Source organism: Larimichthys crocea, chromosome I (genome assembly GCF_000972845.2).
Source record: "Larimichthys crocea isolate SSNF chromosome I, L_crocea_2.0, whole genome shotgun sequence".
NCBI classification, from domain to species: Eukaryota; Metazoa; Chordata; class Actinopteri; family Sciaenidae; genus Larimichthys; species Larimichthys crocea.
Window position 1 is genome coordinate 40,015,605 of NC_040011.1, and position 21,210 is coordinate 40,036,814.

The 21,210-nt window shown below is 41.7% G+C and overlaps 1 protein-coding gene across 1 annotated transcript in view; it reads left to right on the forward strand.

Moving 5' to 3' along the window:
• The window catches only part of gria1a (glutamate receptor, ionotropic, AMPA 1a), a 64,992-nt gene that overhangs the window by 19,209 nt on the left and 24,573 nt on the right, over window positions 1-21,210 (forward strand). Inside the window, 8 exon segments of the mRNA XM_027282331.1 lie at window positions 2,569-2,753; window positions 7,120-7,173; window positions 9,385-9,543; window positions 10,215-10,382; window positions 11,315-11,419; window positions 12,019-12,129; window positions 16,455-16,661; window positions 17,389-17,834. Coding sequence (XP_027138132.1) covers window positions 2,569-2,753; window positions 7,120-7,173; window positions 9,385-9,543; window positions 10,215-10,382; window positions 11,315-11,419; window positions 12,019-12,129; window positions 16,455-16,661; window positions 17,389-17,834 — 1,435 coding nt within the window.

Here is a 21,210-nt window from a genome sequence, read left to right on the forward strand (position 1 = left end):
GTGTGTGTTTGTGTGCATGCAGGGTGACCCCTGTGTGATTGAGGGGTGGGACGGAGCCAGTGGAATCCGTATCAGTAGTCCTCTGTTGCTTGGATACTACGCTGTAGTCACCCTTCCTGCGGGGTTATTTTAAGCCTTTAAGAAAAAAATCATATTTAGTTGTGAGGAAATTACATGTGTGCATTTGTGCTTCTTCCAAATATTTGTTTAAAGCATCTTATTTTATTCTCTTTCAAAACCTTTTTAGATAATATTCACTCAGAAAAGGCCAAAAGTTCTCTATTTTCAAGCCTAATATATTTATATTAGATATGTATTCATATTTCCGATTTTTCCAGTGTTTTAATCCATTCTCTGAAGTCGGCAAGGACATACAAATATACCACAGTATTGTCACTTTCCAAACATGTCAGGCGCTTTAATATCTTCTCCCCCTTTTTTTTTCTGATAACATCTGTCATGCTGTCTTACTGCACGGCATCCGCTAATAAAAATGCCTCTGGTTTTTATTTTCAAAAGCCAAGAACGGGAAAACATATTTGATAGCCCATTAAACCCATCATAAACAATATTCAGGAAATGGTTTCCCCAAAGTGTTATTTTCTCTTCTCTCAATTGCCTGGTGCCCAGGTCTCCATGTATTGCCTCTGGCCAGAAGGGTGCTTATGACAGCCAGATTCCATTATGATGTTATTCTCTTCTAGGATGCCTTTGGAGGACCATTTTTACCTTGGCCATTCCCACGAGGCTCGCTGTCAGGCTGGCTCTGATTTATAACAGTGCATCAGCCACATACTCATATTTAAAAAGGTGATTCAGCGTAAACATGAGTGACAGAGGGATGGAATAAAGAACACATTGAAGATATGAAAAGATAAGAAATATAGCGTTCATTGAGGAAAACTTGACTGTAGGTCACATCACGATGCAGAACAATCTCAGCAGGAAGCGTTAATGAGATTCAAGCACTAATTTCAGCCCCTGTTGACTGCTGCCCAGCTGTATGCTCGAGTGCTGGAACACAACAGAAAAATAAAGCACATAATGATCTTCGGGAAAAGGAGGAAGATGATTCAAAAGAGACAAAAGGATAAAAAGATGAAAAGAAGTTTTCATTCAACCGAGCCTCTTTCTGGGTCACATTAGATTAGTGCTGTCCATGGTGCTGAAACCTTCACTGACACCAGGACTCGGCATCCATTCATAGATAGTTGTCCATTTGCCTCAGGACCCACTGGTCTTATTCACAGCCACGATTAACTGCCTATTATCAGTTTCACAGCTACTATTAAATCTGTCAGCACCAAGGACTACAATTATTCACTCATGAGCAACAGCATGGAAAGAGACACCAAGAAAAGTGCCTTTTCAGTAATGCTTTACCGACGCCACAGTTTTGCTTTTGTGTCTCATTTATTTACACGTTCCGTATTGTGGTCATATGTGGAAGTGAAACACCATCCATCTTCTTATTTCTTAATGACCTGGTGTCAAATAGGCAGCATGAATTGCCCGCATAGCAGCTGGTGTGCATTGTAATAAGGCCAGGCAAATCATCCTTCAGAGGTTGTCACTGCATTTCTCTCCCTTTTTTTTTTGTTTTTTTTTTTTGACAGGTTTGCATTGGTGTTGTTGTTGGTGTTGTTGTTTTTGCTACGAATAACCCATTTGTACATTTACTCAGTATGCATGAAATTCATGTAGAACCATGATCAAACAAGCGCGCAAGATATGCAAAACACACATCATATATATGTCCACAGTGGCTTCATGGAAGAAAAACAAATATAAGTATGGCATGCATTAGTTTACATTTCAAAATTGTGTAATTGCGATAATTCATTTGGGCAAAGGCTGCCAGTCTACTGCGGGTGAAATGACTTTATTTACTCTGTCTGCTCGCTCGAGAGAAATCTGACTGGTCCACTGCCAGCAGCAAAGGAGTTCAACAGTGAGTCCGACGGTAAATCAGAGCTCAAGATCAATGTGCTCTTTAATCGCCTTTTATTTCCTGTCTTAGCAGGAGCCTTTAGCTTATTGGCTGCTCTGCCTTCATTCCCTATGATGTCAAGCGTCTCAGCAGTGTATAATTGAGTATCACCACCTGTAATTGGCGCTCGGAGGACGTAAAGCTGCCTGCGAGCGCGTCTTCCGTGATGATGCACAGGCTGATTATTTGTTAGTGTGAAAGTGGTGATTATTTAGCCCGTCGCTGTACGAGCTGTAAAAGCACACCTGTATGTGTCAGCGTGCTTAATGGACTGTCCCACTCGTTGTAGTTTATCACAGAAGCTACGGGGGAGATTCTGATGGATAAGCTCATCAAGAGCCGTTTGGTTTTCTGCACGGCTTCTGTTTTCCTCTCAAGTTGCTTTAATTTATCTTTCAGCTCATAATCTAACTACACACAGTATAAGATTAACCTGCATGTAATTTATGGCTCATATGGCCTAATAAAATATAGACACTTATGGATCGTTATTCATCACTTGATTCATCTTAGACTTCTTTGCAGAACACTATAAATTCACTTCCTTCCTGCAATTCCCCTCCTCCTCCTCTGTGTAGGCCTGTCAGTGCTGCAGAAGGTTCTGGACACAGCAGCAGAGAGGAACTGGCTGGTGACCTCGGTCAATGTGGAGACCATGACGGAGGCATCCTTCTTGAAAGTGTTCCAGGATTTGGACAAGAGGAAGGAGGGCCAGATTATCATCGACTGTGAGACCGAGAGACTCACCGGCATCCTTAAAAAGGTAAAGAGCTTTTTGCTGTTTTTGCAATGATCGAGGGGATTATGTAATTGTGCTGCAATATATAATGCAATTTCAGTTTAAAGATTGCAAATCTCGTAACAAAATAAACCCATACCGTCGGTATGTTATGCGTCAGCTCCAAATTTTAGGAAGGTATTTTACATGTTGTGTTTAATTATGTTTTGGACAAATTTTAAAAGAACTTCTTCAGAAAAACACTTGAAAACATTTCAGGACAAGGCTGTGTATGTTTTCATGAGCAAAGGAGAGAGGCAGGAAGAGAAAGGAGGGCATATAAATGGGAAGTGGGGGTTGGTTGGTGGTCTGCTGTGGTGTTTTCGTCTCCTGGAGCATCAAGGACAGGAAAGATAAATAACACAGCTTTGGCATTTGGAGTCGGCAGTTCTTCTATGATAGGATCATCACTTACTCACCTCTGTCCCGTTGAAGGGAAAAGCATCTTGGCATCGCTCTTTGCCAAACCAAAAACAGACTGTCCAATAATAGCTTAGTAACCGTAACTAGGAATGGCAGGTACAGGTTTGGATTTCACTGTGGTGTAAAAGTAATACTTAGTCTTTTTTTTGTAGCCTACTACCTACAGTTACAGTTACTTCCAAGTCCATTCCATTAACTAACTAAATTAGTTTGAAGAAGAAGAAAATATACTTTTATTAATCCCTTGATGGGGAAATTCTTTTTTCACTATTTTATTTTTTACATGCAGTTTAATCTGGACACACACACACACATGCAGTACAAGGGCATAGACATGCAAATGTGGAGAGAGATGGTGGAGTGATGGGCAGCCCCCCTGAGGAGTGGGCTCAGCAAGCAGTTGGAGGGGGTTGGTGCCTTGCTCAAGGGCACCTCGGCAGTGCCCAAGAGGTGGCACCTCTCCATATTTTTACTCCATGTGGGACTTGAACCGGCCACCTTCTGGCTCCCAAGCCAAGTCCCTATGGACTGAGCTACTGCCGCCCCCCAGTTTGTGGGTTACATTTTTAAAAAAAGGCCCAGGTCATGACTAGTCCTGGATGCTATTAGAGTAACTAACTGTGACCTGCTACCAATCCCAGTCACACCTCCTGATATATAATAGCTCGTATACAGCGTTCATTTTTTAGTCGGTCCTCAACCTAAAGGTATTTTCTCTTGTAAAAGTGAAAAATGCAGTTTGAATATATACAATGAATTCTGAGTTTTGTTAGACAATGACTAACAAGCTCTATACTGCAATACAAGAACAAACCTGTTTCTTTAGTTGATTATCTTTATCCACAGTTTTTCATCCATGTCTTCATCAAGTGCCCTTACAAAATGTCTTTTAGGATTCTTCCTCAAAGTGAAAATTACAAGTCAAAAATCAAATTTGCTGGTGACAGTCAAAAATCAATGTGAAACCAGCGTTTATCGAGCTTCCAAATCAAGTACCCATTGTTTTAAAAAATTGAAAACCATGCGAGTGGTAAAGCTCCTGCTGTTATCATAGAGCCCTTTTCACAGCACTGACACTTTGGCATGTCATGGCAGGAAAAACACACTCGTTAGTAATAACATTAAAAATGAGGCCATTCCATCTGAACGAGCCAGGTCCAGCTTCCTGGCATGGCTCGCCGGGACAATTAATGGAGCTGAGCCATTGTCAAGAAAATTTGTTTCACCTTTTTTTTTTTTTTTTTCAGCTGTGACAAGTCAAAATGTCTGCCGTGAAAAAAATGTCTTGTAAACTGACAGATATAGCAACCGTCAGTTCATGACGTCCACACGTATACACACCTGCAATCTGTTTAATCTCACAGGCAATTGTATCCCAAGAAAATAAGTTCTTTCTGTTAGATTTTTCATAGTTCTTTCTTCTGATCCAGTACATTGTTGTTTATAGGAAAACACACACACACACATGCACTTTAATGATGTTCATAACACACACACACACACACACAAATGCAAGCCCCATCTGTATGTGTAGGCTTACGGCTGCTCCGTGTGAATGTTATTGATGGCCCGGTGTCTTCAGTTAAGGTTATTGCATCAGTTCTCGCCAGTTTACAGGAGCTGAGCCCGAGAAGTTCCCCATTCAGACGGCAACCATCAATCACCCACATCTGCTCCCTGCCTCCACACTGCCTGCCCTGCCTGTGCACCCAAACAATGGCAACACACAAACACACACACACACACATGCACGAACACACACCCGTCGCCGCATCTTTTGCCCTTTAAAATCACCCGTGTGTTCATCTCATCCATCGTTACAGTAGGCCTACACGGATTATCTTACAATAATGTCGCTGACGGCGTCCCGAGGGTGACTCCTCGTATCATCTGAGCGTGGATGTAGTTTCGTTGAGACAGACAAAAAATGTTTTGGAGTGAGAGATAAAAAGTGACCCTTTCTCTTGGGGCTGAACTCTAAATGACTCTTCAACTTTGTATGTATAATTGAAGAGCTACTCACATCCAAAACATTTCCATTTGACAGTCTGGCGTGGCAGTAATGTGTGTTCCCCCCCTCCTCCCAGTGTCGGATGTATTGGTGTCAGTGCTGGTGCACGTCTCTCCCTCTTTCCCTCTAGTTTTTTCCTAGCCCGGGGGTTGGCTGCAAGGCTCACTATGTGCTGGGGTCACTATTAATAACAAATGCCACCTTCTGTCGTGACCTACAGCATCGTTAGACACACACACGCATAACACACAAACAAACGAGTACAATCCCCGAAGTATACGCGAGGGAAAAAGCTGACAGAGAGGTCGTGGTTGGTGCCTGAACAGACAGTGGAATGAGCCTCTTATCCACTGTGCTAAGGCTATTCATTCATTGGATGCTTGGCTTTGATTAAGTCTGGCCCACTCTGCTTTTTTTTTTTTTTTTTTATGTGACTGCCCAGTGTGCTATGATGACACATATACACACACCCAGACACACATGCGCAGCACAGCAGACTCTTTATTTAGGCACAGAACTAGACGGTTTTCTTTGCGTGCCACCAGCGTCATGGGGGATCTCTTTTTTTTTTTTTTTTTATGACACTACGTCTACATTTACATGTCAGTCAAAATGGTGTCTAATGTCCCCATTTCATTTATAAACTAGGAGGGCACTCGGAGAACGCAGTTTTCCATTAAAGGCCCATAATTGAGTCTTCTGTGATATGCAAATCTGCTCACAATTCACTTTTACGACGCCTGTCCACAGGTAGGAAAATCTGGAGCTCCAGATTTATCCGGAAAAATCACACCCCCTACTTACGTTTTTCTTACATACCTGCCGCATTCATTTCTACAGTGACGTTAAAGGTGACTTTGATGTTTTGTTGTATGTTCAGTCACGGAACACTATTCATTTTAATTGCAACAGACAAACTCAGTTAATATTGCCACAGAGAACGTAAAAGTAATTTGTGTATTCGCCCTGTGATTTGGATCCGCTCCAAAATTTAATGGCTCTTCCTCCCCTTCCACCACGTTTCATGAAAATCAGGCCAGTAGTTTTCCTGTAATCCTGCTGACAGACAAACTAACAAAGGAGCACCGAAAACAACATCACCTCCTTGGTGGAGGTAATAAACCGGCACTGTAGTACACCTCTCAACGTGATGTTCAAACTGCCCTGACCCTCGGTACTTGGCTGACCTGAGACGCCTGCAGTTAGAGAATGACAGCAGCGCAGGCAGAAGAGAGATGGAGCGAGGGCGAGGGAGAGGGGCTCAGTTTATCACCGACAGACTTCATTATTTGATGATATTGTTAGACCACAACCTAGGAGAGACTAGACTATAGTAGGCTATTTAAATATTAGGTCAAAGATCAAATCGGAGCTCTCGGGAGAACAAAACAGAGGAAAGAGAAGCAAATATACAACTGTATTATATTTACACTTATGACACATAAAGGTCTAGAGAATATGAAGTGGAATATGTTACTTTATTTGACTGTATGCCCTATTTTCATTGAATTGTGATAATAACTCTAATTTCTTGCTTTTTTCCCCCCGCTCTGGTTGTTTTTGGTGGTTTCTCTATATTTGTAGTTACACATCATAATTATGTCAGTCCTCGGACACAATAATGAATTCATAAATAAGTTGACTTTTTATTCAGGTATTTAAGGTGATCTTTGGTTAGTTAGTTATCTGTTTTTAAATTGTCAGTCCTTTTTTTCTCTGCTTTCTCTTGAACCTACTTTATGTCTCTCCAAGGTCAAGTACTGTACTCTGTGGCAGGTATACTGCTGAGATACTGTCAAAACATCTCTCTCAGTTGTGTACACACACACACACACACACACACACATACAAACAGGAGGTTGGTTTGTGTATCACAAGCGTTTTATTTTCTGTTTCTCCTCTGACCTTGTCTTCCAGATTGTTGAGCAGGGCAAGAATGCAAAGAGCTACCACTACATCCTGGCTAACCTGGTAAGGAATCATCATGTATATCATGATAGCGTTTTCATCTTTTTAGATTTCATTGAAAATTTCCCACGCACTTGTCTACATACTTTCACACCTCATTGAATTTGCATTGCTATTAAATTGCGGCAGAAATTCGGCACTTTATTGCCACTTTAATAGAGTTGCATGTGCCAAATAATTTAGCCTAAAACTACCTGATTTTATGACTTTTATGTTCTCTCAATCCTGTTTTCTTCTCCACCTATGTCATACATTCATATACCGCGCTGTCAAACCTGCAGACATAACAGCACAGTAAAGCACAAGAAACAGAAATCTGTGCAGGCTCAGAGTGAAAGAAAAAGGTCATTGAGACAATGTGTGCATGCTTATATCCATTAGCTTTCCTTGTCTGCTGCCATTTTCTCAGGGGCAAATGGTATGTAGACCCTCACAGCACCGTTCAGACTCACTAAATGCAGCCAAATGAAGAGAAAATTGACATGAGCAGAAGCTGTAGTGATAACAGCATTAATATTCAGCTACTGGCTTGAACAATTTCTCACCGCTGGACTTTTAGATTGGCTCAATCTCTCTTGTCTGGTCCGTTTGCAAGATTTAATTTTAAATGATAAGGCTCGTACGTTAATAACAGCCGATACGCAAAGTGGCCACAGTCATTTATAATGGGTCCATTAAAAGGTTTATGCCAAAAAAAAAAAAAAACTTTTTCTGTGTCCTTTCACCTTTTCAGAAATGTTCCTAATTTACTTACGTGTGTGTGTGTGTGTGTGTGTGTGTGTGTGTTTAAATCTGAGCACATAACGCGACTGAGAATTTAACATTGAGTTAATACTTAAATGTGGTTAAAATATCTGTTATATACCCCCCTACCCCTCCCCACACACACTCCATGTCCAGTCTTCACAACCGCTAGTTTCTATAGTAACCTCTTCAGCTCACTGCACTGCATTAGCTCATTCATGAAGCAGAATAAAGACACAACTCTGTGTGTTCAGCTGAGAAATATGGACACCTGGCATCACACAGGTACATTAGAGAGGCGGCGGTAAGAGGAGGCTGAATCCCAACCCTCTTCTTTGCTTGCATGTGTCTCCTGGAGAATGAGTTAGTAAGCTCGTGGACCCTCCCCAGACGCCAGACAGGCATGAAACAAAGTTAAAAGCCAGCCGCTTCTATGTGACTTCATTTATCTTGACTGCATTTGATATGAAAATCAGAGCAAGTAAACAAGAGTGAGAGTTGGAGGTAAACACGTGGCCAAGAGAGAGCCGAAGTTTGAAATGACACGAAACAAACATCAGCCGCGGAGAAGAAAGAAGAAAAAAAAAAGGATGGAAAGGTGCGTGTTGTCAGACAGGTGTCTGCTGAGCAGGAGGCAATCCGGAGAGGAACCGTATCTGCTCATCAGTCAAAAGTTTGCTCTTAAGTCTTCGACAAATCACATACAAACCTGCTCTTCCTCTCTCTTGCTCTGTCTGTACACCCACCCATTCCCACTTGTCTGCCTCTTCTTGTCCCCCCCACGCTGACAGGCAGCCTGCTGAGAAACTGAATCTGCCTCTCCTAATCACTCTGCCTTTCTCCCTCTCTGAAAAACAGCCGTCTCCACATAATAGTCAGGAGAAAAAAATACAAGTAGGAGATACCATTACAGTAAATCGCTTCTTCCTCCATTCTGCTCTGCCTGAGGCATCCTTTGAATTGTTCACAGTATATAAGGTTTTGATCCTGCCATTGTTAACAGTAGCCTATGAGGACTCAGTCTATCAGAGATTAGCTGCAGACTGCTTCCGCCATGAAATGAGGTTTTCTTTCTCGCCATTCTTGGCCCTCGGGAAAGACAGAGATGAATCTGCTCAATTGGATAACCTCTCTAAGTGAAAAAGAAGGATTTGTCATTTTCATTATGCTATTAACCCTTGCACTTTTGATGGTAGAGTTAAAAACTGCAGTGTAGTGAATCCTGCAGAATAACCCTCTGCTGCTTGGTGTCCCAACGTTTTTGGCTTCCTGAAACAAAGCAATGCCCTCTTGCAATCACTGTTTTTGGTAAAATACTGAATACTCCGTCCTTCAAAATAAAGAATCTATGGAGAAATAATCACTTTATGGCCATTGATTTGTTTTAAGAGCTCACAAGTCAAAAAAAGGTTTGGAACCATTGATCTAGTACCTGTGTGTCTCAGTTCACCTCTCCTCTTCTTGCCTCAGGGCTTCCTGGACATCGACCTGACAGACCTGAGGAAAGGAGGCGCGAACATCACCGGCTTCCAGCTCGTCAATAACTCTGAGCCCAGCGTCAGCCGTGTCGTCCAGCAGTGGATGGAGTTTGACAACAAAGACTCCAAAATGCCCAAGAGTGGACTCAAAGTACTATTCCTTTGCTGTCTGATCTGTCCTCCTTTGCTTCTTTAATTTTTCTTTCTTCTACCTTTGAAGCATCAATACAAGATGTCAAAAAGCAGCACAGGAAATGCTAAGAGTTCCTATGTCATGTTAAAAGTAACATAAACTAAATCATAATCTTCCTCAGCGGTTGTAATAACTGATTTCCTGTGTGCGGTTATAGTTATCAACCAAGACGGTTGTTATTTCCCATGCCGGGTAGTTTGTTTGTGACTGTCGGCAGCATATTGCAAAAAAGTTATAAAAGAGTTTCTATTAAATTTGGTGGACAGATAACCCTTGATCCTGCACCTCGATCGGTAAATCAGATCTTCAGAGTTTCTGCTATTAAATGATTGATTTTAAGGCAGCATTGATTTTCGTCCAACCAGCTGAGACAGAGATTGATTTTTAAATCCAAACATTTGTGTGTTTTGACAAGGCGAAGAAATGAACTCAAACTTTTAAGTCGTATAAATGATGTCATTGGATGTAAAAGCAAAGCTGGAGGATTCCTCAGAGATGTTTGAGATTTGAAGAGATGTTGACTTTTGAAATTCGTGGATCTTTTATTCATTGCTCTCCTCAACCAACACCTTTATCGTTTTTTATTAAGGTGTGTGATTCTGTTTGAATCGTCTGCTCTCTCTTTGCAGTACACAGGCGCACTCACATATGACGGGGTGAAAGTCATGTCCACGGCCTTCCAGAACTTAAGGAGACAGAGGATAGACATATCTCGCAGGGGCAACGCTGGAGAGTGTCTTGCCAACCCACCAGCTCCCTGGGGACAGGGCATAGACATCCAGAGAGCCTTGCAGCAGGTCTGTGCGCGGCATACATGAATACGCGTGCACACACATGCACATCCATAGACCCGTGCACACACTTCGCGCAAATTCTTGAGTGGCACATTGGCTAACAGCTCCTGAGTCGGGGCTGGCTGAACAGATTAGGTCTCATTCTGTCGTGTAAAATTCACATTAAGTCGTAGGAGAGCTCCCCAGTATCAAATGTGACATCATGGCTAGTAAACAAAACCTGCAGGCAATAACACTCAGCCATGATCATCATGGAATATGACATCAGCAATTGAGTCTAGAAACGTAATATTTGGAAATAGAAAGGTTGGACTTGGCAGTGAGACCTCTTGATCTCTTGGAGACCCACAAAAGCTCAAGAACAATTTTTAATTATACGTGGAATGAGATTTAAAAATATATATATATATTTCAGCCAATTAAAAACACAATTAAAAGTCAAACATGCTTTTGTCCTGGAAGAATATAGAGGCATAATAAATGCATTATATTCGCACGGACATACATGTAATTGAATGTGTGTGCGTGGCCCGAGGCTCTGTCTGCAGAGTGACTGTGCAGAGGCCTGCACAGAGTCAATCTAACCATCTGCCCCACGGATAGACTGGAGATTGAAGCCGTGTTCGCTCAATTAACTCCATCACACAGCCAAGACAAACACACCGCACTGTACACATACACGCACACTGCTGTCATCCATTTCCATAGGGACCGAGGCACTGTGGACCTTTACAAATGACTACTATCCAAACACATGCAAGCTACGCCTAACATGCATTGCATGTTAGCGTGGCATGCAAATGCCTGCCGCCAGTGCACAGGTGGAGATAATGCACTGTATGAATAACATGCTTCATGGCAGCCATTATTTACACGTCTGCCAGGCGAGTTGTAACTGGCGAGTTACTAATTTAATATCTGTGACTCCATTACAGGTCCGTATAGACGGACTGACTGGTCACATTCAGTTCAACGAGAAAGGCCGCAGAACCAACTACACTGTTAGCGTCATGGAACTGGCCCCCTCTGGACCCAAGAAGGTAAGCCTCTAAAGAGACAACTCAGGAGTCAGAAATGTTCTTCACTGAGTGAATAATCAAGACATTTATGAAGTGCTTTCCACCTACATACACTGACGTGGAAGAGTAACCGTTTAGAGCCGCTCTCAAGTGATCGCATGATTAATCATCCGTATGCTTTGAGCAGAGAGACGAGGATTTATCCCACGTCTGCCTTGTTTTTTCATTCATTTAAATACGATGCTTTTATGCAGAAGAGTGCAATTTTAACTTGATTTTTTTATCTGTGTGAAATCTTGAATCAGATTATATTAACATATGAATTGCTGTGGCATACCATGTCATATATGAATAGGGATAAAATAATTGGAAATTGTTCGAAATGGATACGAAACGTAAGCCTGTAAAAGTTATGCTGCTGGTGGACAAGGGTACATCAGAGAAATCTTTTAATAAGAGTGTCGTACCACATTGACAAGTGCAGACTGTGAAGATTCATGAAAAGTATGAGTAAAACCACAAGTATATTTCAATGTTATCTTTCGCTTAGGTCCAAAACTAACTTTTAGCAGTCTGATAAATCCAGGCCCTGGTTGTGAGACATATTTTCCTTCTCTTAGGTTGGCTACTGGAATGAAGATGAAAAGTATGTGACTACCGCCAGCTTCATGAGAGGCAGCAACGACACTTACGGCCTGCAGAACAGAACTTACATAGTCACCACTATCTTGGTAAGTCGGTATGAAATAAAGAGGTTGAGGGATTCGCTGGGAGGGTGAGCTGGTGATATGGGAGAGACAGAGAAAGGCAGGGTAACATTTTTCTTTCATTTTCTTTTGATGATGGAGTTCCTTAAAGTTCAGGCCCGTGAAAGAATTCAGCAGACATCTGTGATTCTATCTCCTTCTTACTTCCTTTCCTTCCCAACTTTATTCTGCTAACTTCTCTCTGTCTGACTAGTGCCTGCCCAGAATCAAAATCAGAATCACTGTATTTGGAAAGTGCAGTGAAAGTACAACATTTTTTTTTTTATCTTGGGGACACTCGGGCTTACCAACTCACACAGTTCCACTGTGCATATTGCATTCAAGAGATAGCACAAGGACAACCCAACCTCACATTTAATGTTAAAAAAAAAAACATGTCTAGAAGCGTCCGGCATTCATCATTATAGCAGTAGTTATTCAGGACTGCAGAGCACTAATTTGGCTGTGAAGTGTCAGTCTGTCCTTCATTTCTCTGTCCTCCCATGTTCTTTATTTGGCTCAGATGTCACTAACACTGTGTTCAACACGAGTTGTCCAGGATGTCGTAAGCATCCTGGCCTACATAAGAAAGATGGAGCTCTGTGAAGGTTAGAGAATAGGGCAGCAAAGATTCAATCTACCCAGCTCACATGGCTGGTTATCTTGACATTTTCTCAAAAGAAAGGAACATAGCTGCTAATACCTGGACGACATACAGTAGAGGGTAATAAAGATGGTAGTATATCATCGCAGGTACAGGATGTTCTCAGTGTCTGCTGTTAATATCAGAGATCGCTGAGACGCCCGGGGATGCCTGGAGCCCAGCGCTGGTTTCTTTTTGTACTTCTAGTGTATTTTTTTGAGTGGAAATGTCTTTTATCTCTGGGAATCACTGCCGGCATTGTAATTTTGTTGGACTGCAGCTATCCAATATATCACTGAAGTGTGTCAGATTGTAGAAATTCTGCCACGGACTTAAGGTCTAGCAGGGCAATGTGTGCGCAGCTCATCACCGCTGTGAGGGTTAATGGGGTAAAGGATTTCAACTATGTGCTTCCTTTTGGAGAAATTCACCGCTCGCCAGATAAAGGAATGTTTGAGCTGAGAGACAATGTAGAATCAGACAAAAACATCAATCAGACAATCTTTTTAATGAGGCAAGCTTTTGGTTGGGGACCCTGTAGCATCAGCAGGTTGTGTATACAGTACTGTATATATAAAGTGGCATTACCAATGTGATTGTCAGGTAACACTGCGTTCATATCATATCATACAAGCTGACACCTGAGTGGGAAAAACATTCATGTCAGTGCCTTAGTTGTAATTAAGATACGCAGAATTTATGATAGCAACTGTTTTTCCTGGCTGGAGGAAAGAGTTACTTAAACAAACTGATGCTAAAAAGGTGCAATAGGAGCGCTGCAGTTTAAATAAACTCCCACACTGTGGCTCATACAGTCAATTCAGCTAATCATAAAGGAGCTGGAGTGTGTTTCATGCACTTTGTTTACACCTGATTTAACTCAACAACAAAGGGCTAGAAATATGTTACCCAATAAAACCAGCTGCTTTATGCTACTTTTATATTTATCTGGTGTGTGTAACAGGGTTTGAATGATGCACGAATACCCCCAAGCCTTGCCCAACATGCTCTCAGCCTGCCACTCTGCCTGATGCTAAAAGTCGTATGCAGTACATCAACTCATTTTAAAAAAGAAAGCAAATAAATAAATGAAACTATGATTTGATTAAGAAAGTATATCCCCATATTGAGCCAGCTGCAGCAACTCAACACTGCATTGCATAAAAAACTACACAGCAAACAAGCAGCGGTTAACTAATATAAATGGCCAAATGGATGGAATAGAAAGCTAAATCAAACAAATGGTTGAATTAGTTGGATAAAAGTAATGGATAGATGATGATAAATGAGTTTCTGCTACTCGAAGTGGTCATAGTGCATTGCCAGCTGACTTTAACATTCAAAGTTGACCTATAGGACTTGTTTTTATATAACAATAATGTATAGCCTATTGCTATTTATGTACTTATAAGTAATATCCAGATTAAAATGAATCAAAATGGATTCCTCACATTTGGAAAAACAGCAGGCGGTGTTGTTGAAAGCGTACTTCACAGAACTTGGAAGCACATTAGACAAGGAAAAGTTTGGGAGCTTTGGGTATACTATGCAAAACTTAATGTGTAGTCTATTGGCATCTAATTAAAAAAATATGTGAAAATCCTCATTTAAACCCGAAGGTTGCAGTCTCCCAAGAGTGTGGACCTAAAATAACTCTCTCTGACATAATCTCCTATCAGTGTCCCCTTTTCTAGGAAGATAAATTGGTTCTCTGTCTTGGAACCTAAGAGAAGAGATAAGGTGTGAGCAGTTATTGGGCTGTGGGGTGGCAGTAGAGTTTTTACACCTTATAACTTCGCTGCTCACTGATTCGTTGCTTGAGGAAGAGTGTGTGGTTTTTTTTTTTCCAACGTGGAGGTATTACTTTGTGCTTTCCTACAATCCCTGCCGTCCCAACCTGTGCATACAGACCAGGCCTGGGTTAAGAGAAGATACAGAGGAGTGAAGCAGAACATGTTTAATGGAACACCAGAGCTTGGTGTGTTCAAGATCGTGGCTTTAAAAGCAAGCCAGGCCATGACTGGAATTTTTTAGAATTGAGTTTTATAGCTTTCTGCTGGTTATTAATGGTGTTCTCGCTGTGTGCGACTATTAAAATAAGTACAGTGATTTTAATAGGCTTTCAGCAAGAAACGGTTGCATGCAAAAACAAGTTATGTAACTTTCTGAATTTCCTTGAGCTCGGTTAAATTGGTCTCAGAGGAATAAAGTCGGTAAATGGTAATACTAATCAAACATACTAATTCCCATACATTTTATTTTATCTTTTTATACGTGTGTGTGTGTGTGTGTGTGTGTTTGCATTTGTGCACAAAATGTGTTCTTGCCTCTGTCTGTGTGTGTCTGTATTATGTTTAACACGGTTGAGTGACAGCGGATCTCAGTGGTACTGTTCGAGGTCAATGAGACTTAGTCCTGGAGGATGTTCTGTATGCCATGCCATGTTTCCGTGTGCACGCGTGTGCCTGATTTCAAATGCGAGTGAGTGTCTATGTGCATGAGGGCTCATGTGCATACTCGTGTGTGTGTGTGTGTGTGTGTGTGTTTGACTCTGTGTCTGTGGCTGCAAGTGCACACCCCGTTGAAGCGCTGCATGCCAGACCTTTCTCACCACCGTCTCCCTGGGGTGCCGTTTCTCTTCCAGTGGGCCTCGGGTTTCCATGTAACAATGATTACCTTCACCTCAACCATAAAGAGCAGGAGAACCCAGATAACTGTAACACACAGAGGAACCCCCCTCCCTCATCTTTTAGACCCTGATGAAATATGATGGCAGGATTTGCTCAGCTCAGCACTGCCTTAGCTAAAAGCAGGCACACATAACAACTTGTGGGAATTGAGGCCCCTCCAAGTGCTGGTGGACAATTCAGTGCGAGTTGACTGGAATTCTATATGATATATATATTTTTCTCAAAGCAAAGCGGGGCCCCATGTGTCATGTCAGCTGTAATTACTCAGGACACCAAATCAGTGTGAGATGTACAAATGTTGGTAAGAACAGCCTGGTCCTGGAGCAGAGGTCGCTGTCTATATGGCTCAAACATAGACACACACGTACACATGTACACACTCACAGATACTACTTCATCTCAGATCCAATTATTTCTCAGCTTTAATAATGTTATCAACTCTCCTTTCAATGTGGCAATGCTGTCGTAATGATCATACTTAGGCACCTTTTGTGTTTGAATTACACACCACACCTTCCAGGACAAAGCCAAAATAATGCCTTGTAATTTCATATAATTATCTCTTTTATATCATTTGAACCTTTCACGGCAACATTTATATCTTGGACTCGTTTTTTTCCCCCAAAGCCTTAACAATGAGAAAGGGGTGAAAGATATGCGCAGAAGCATAAAATTCATCCATAACATCCCTTACCAAATTTTTAAATACTAATATAAAACTTAACTACATGCTAAAGGTTTATTATCAGCCATAACACTGTCTTTGATTTAATTAGCTTAACAAACTGTCCTGCTGTAAAAGTTATGCTACTTACAGCCACAACAGCTTGTGTCAAGAAATGATGAATATCAGCGTACATTTTGCTTTCATAGTAATGAAATTCATCATTATTTCAGAAGCTGTTCAGTGGTGTTATATATAAAATCAATGATAACAGGAAAACTGTTGTACTCATGTTTAACCCTACACCCAACAGGAGTCCCCGTACGTGATGCTGAAGAAGAACCATGACCAGCTTGTGGGAAATGATAAGTATGAAGGCTACATTGTCGAGCTGGCTGCGGAGATCGCCAAGCACGTGGGCTACCAGTACAAACTGAAGATTGTTTCAGACGGCAAATATGGAGCCAGAGATCCTGAAACCAAGATGTGGAACGGCATGGTGGGAGAACTGGTGTACGGGGTGAGTGGACAGAGTTTTGTGTAACATTATTCCCCATTTAAAGCCAGATATATAAATAGATGTAAAGTATAATATGAATGCTGCTTAGTGTCAGCCAGTGGGCTGATGAAGACCAATCAGCTTTGATGATTCCACCATGCAGACATGACTATTCCTCGAACCATGCCACCCTGAATATGCTGTCTCGTCTGATCTCGGAAGCTAAGCAGGGTCAGAATATGCTGTCTCGTCTGATCTCGGAAGCTAAGCAGGGTCAGGTTAGTTCTTGGATTGGAGACCACCTGGGAATACCGGGTTCTGTAAGGTTTGGGGCGACTGTGGCTCAGGAGGCAGAGCGCGTCGTCCGCTAATCAGATAATTGGCGGTTCGATCATCTGCATGTCGATGCGTCCTTGGGCAAGATACTGAACCCTAAATTGCTCCCATCAGTGTGTGAATGTGGATGAATGGTTAGCTCCTGAAACTGACGAGCAGTTGGCACCTTTCATGGCAGCCGGTGCCATCAGTGTGCGAATGGGTGAATGAGACATGTAGTGTAAAAGCGGTGGTCGGAAGACTAGAAAGGTGCTATCTAAGTACAGGAAATGTACCATATACCAAGCCTAAAAAAATCTATACATAGTGGCTATAGATCTTTGCTATTACCAAATCCAATCCACATTGTAGAGTGACATCGTAATGACGCTGTGGACTTCTGTTTACATGCCTGACTGTGTCCCTTCCTCAGAAAGCAGACGTGGCTGTGGCTCCTCTGACCATCACCCTGGTTCGTGAAGAAGTCATCGACTTCTCCAAACCCTTCATGTCCCTGGGTATCTCCATTATGATCAAGAAACCTACCAAATCCAAACCCGGCGTGTTTTCATTCCTGGACCCGCTGGCTTACGAGATCTGGATGTGCATTGTGTTTGCCTACATCGGCGTCAGCGTCGTCCTGTTCCTTGTCAGTCGATTCAGCCCATACGAGTGGCACGCCGAGGACTACGAGGAGGGAGGTGAGCCGCAGAGTCCCACCCAAGCAACAGCCTCCAATGGCGTGCAGCAGGGCCAGACAGCAGCGCAGCAGAACACCAACCAGCAGAGTCCTGAGCAGACCAATGAGTTTGGCATCTTCAACTCCCTTTGGTTCTCACTGGGGGCCTTCATGCAGCAGGGCTGTGATATTTCACCACGGTAAGAACCCGAGGCCACAAATTGTGTTACATACATACATCCACGGTGCTTTGAGTCTGTACTTTTCTTTGTTGGTATGCAAAGAGACACTAAGCGTACCACCTACGTACAATATATTTCTGTCTGCCACACCAACGCTTCAACATGCTGAGTTGCTTTCTTCTTCAACTCAGTTGGGCTTTGTTTATTGAGATTTAGTTCAATGCCAGTCACTTGTCATACAGAGCAACGATAAAAGTTTGATGAAGAAAAGGCAGCAAAGGGAGTTTATGATGTGGTCATGTTGCAGAGTGTTGCGTTTTCATTTTTCTTGTCTCCAGATACTTCCTGTGGTGGTATAAATATGCAACAAACTCATAGGACTATAAAAACTTGTTTGTATCCTCCTCCAATGCTTTCAAAATTTGAAATCTGTCAGTCTATCGATCAATCTGTGGGTGAAGTTAAATATCAGATCCTTAGCAGACAATTGCGAAGGATCCTGGTGTAGTTAGTATTGAGTGGTATGTGTTGGCTCCCCTCGAGTGCTCTCATGAGTTGTGGCATGAAACCATTCTCAAAAGGTCACCAATTAAAAATCTCATTAAGTGTCTGAAATTAGAGACACTGAGGTCGACTTTCCGAGCTTTCCAGAGGGACTAGCAGGAGGAGATGAGAAGATAATGTCAGTGCTATCACTGTAAGCTCTGAACCAGCAGAGACAGGTTAGGTCATGGACATACATAGAAGTTCTTGTTAAACATTAAGCTCCATATACATTATGTATCGGAGCAGTATGGTGGTGCATATGGTGGTCGTGCGTATGCATAATACATCTATACCGTGAGGATGAAGAGGCTGATGCAGTTGCTTCAAAGAAATATTGTTAGGAGGACTGGATGAGAAACTGAAACGTTGCAAATGTCACTATCCCCTCCACCACCAATTAAGAAACTTGAAAGAAATAGTCTGACATTATAGAAGTATTCTCTCTCTTGCTGTATGTTAGATGAGAAGATCTGTACCACTTTCATGTCTGTACAGTAAATATGAAGCTGAAGCCAGAAGAGGGTCAGCTTAGAGTTGCATAAAGACCAGAAACATCTAGACTGGTTGTGTCCAAAGGTCAGGAAAAAGCTAAACCTCTAAAGAACACCTGATTTCACCTGATTTCATTTTTCATTTCAAGTGTAAAAGCAAGTTGTGGTTTTGCCATTTAGGTACAGATTAAAAGAACCAGCTAAACGTTATCTAGGCTAATCGAGTCCTGACTGTAACAGATACGTGATGATCTGTGGGTGATCATTTTCATCAAAGTCTTATCAATTCAATTTGTTTTATTCAGAGTTTAAAAAACATAAATCGTTCTCACGTATCTCTAATGCTACCTGTAGCCATGCAGATGTAATCTTGTTGTTATTTAGGTTTTTATTCATGTTTTGAGATATCCATCTCCAAGATTTCTGCCTGCCTGATTGTGGTGAAGATGATATTTAATAAGATTTCAGTAGCCATTTCTGGTTACTCTGGATAATCAAAATGGTTTTTTTTTCACAAGGTTCATAACTATTACTACACATCCAGGACATTTAGGACATTGAGTAACATGACTTTTGAATTTTGTAATGTAATTCTCCAGCTCTGTAAGCACCACAAATTAAGTTTCATTCACTTCTGTTGCATTGGGAATATTTCCTAAGATGGCTATCTTAAAGGCTGAGCCAATAAAACCAAGCGTGGTCAGACAGCGCTTATGTTTTTTTTTTGTCATTTTCATGAACAGTCCCCGGCATCATCTACAATAATTCTGACCAATAATAGGAGACATGTTACGCTCCCAGGTCTGAATGTGATTGTTTGTCTTGAGGGGTGTTACTGAGAAATAGCAGCTGCGCTCAGTTAGCCTTCCCTGATTGAGTTGCTGAAGGTTAAAGAAATTACAGCAACGTGCGACACTCCATTTTTATCTCGGCTTCCATCTTGTGACATTTACAGAATGTATTTTCATTTTGCTGTTACCTTATACAAATATCAGTAGGGAGAAAATCACTGCACCTGCAAGGCTGCATGTTGCACGTAGGTGCTCAGCAGTACATGATGTCTGTACTGAATTTCCTACTCCCACGGGCCTTCACCTGACATTTACCATTTTCTGCCCGGAGACTCCGCTGTGCTTCATGCAGGATGAAGCCTATTGTCCCTAGTGTTCTTCTCCTAAAGCCAGAAAATGCATCTGCAATAACTATTGATTCCCTTTGTACGCCGAGAGAATGTCACCATGCATTTGTGTATTCTTTATTCCCTGCGGTTCGTCTCCGTATGTGGGCTTGACCACACGTGGGTTCATGAATACTTGCACCGTATTTGCACCTGTTTTTGGGAAAGCAGTCTCTGCTGATGCAAGACCTTTGACTGACTGAGTTTAAAAGAGGACAAAACAGATTGTTCCTGTACTTGTAGCGATTGTGTTCATGCCACCTTTCGAGTGCAAAGTACTGTGGTTGTAGGACAAGACTGTTCAGTTTGCATACAGATGAAGTGGAAGGAAAATGTGACATAGTAGCAGTGTAAGTGTTTGATTTGCATGGTAACAGGAGCAACTTTAACTTGCCTCACAAGTATTTTTGGATATGTAACCCACATTAAAGGGCGCACAGACTTGTATTTGTACTTTTGTATGTTCTCTTTTTATAGGTGTCAGGTAGAAGATTTCCTTAGTGTCACCAGTGAGGGTGACAGCTTTAAGGACTCATATCCTCCAAGGACTTGAGTCAAATATCCTCCTTTTCTTACAATGTCCTTCCAAGGTGACTCTCATTGTCTCTATTTATGTCTTTGGTGAAACACTGTTTTGGAAAAAAACACACACAAGTTAGAAAGTGTCTGTCGCGGTCCACAAGTGTACTGTAGCTATCAGCGTGGTTGATTATGCTTGGTGTCTTGAAAAACCAGCACAGTGAATGTTTCACCCCACTGAATGTTACCCTGAAGGAAACATCTTCCCCTTGAAAATTTGGGTGACCTAGTTGCTCTAGTTAGCACAGCGCATATTAACACACACGGAGGTGCATGTTGATCCATCTCCTAAAGCGTTATGAGATCCTCAGCTAGATTTAAAAGGACATGGAGCTGCGTTGCCTTTGTTTTGTGAAGATGAAAGCAGTATTACTCACATATTCTGTTATCTGGGTTTCATGTAAACTCAGTGTTCCATTGCATTTGAGCTATTTGGATTTGAGTAAATTAGATTTTTGTTTTTGTTTTGTTTTTTTTATCCAGAAAGGCTTTTGAGAACATTTTCTGTTCTTGTATGCATATGCAAGTGTGTGCTCATTTAATTATTTTGGTCTAAGCTCATTTACAACCTGTATTTATGGACTTAATAATAATAAGCCTT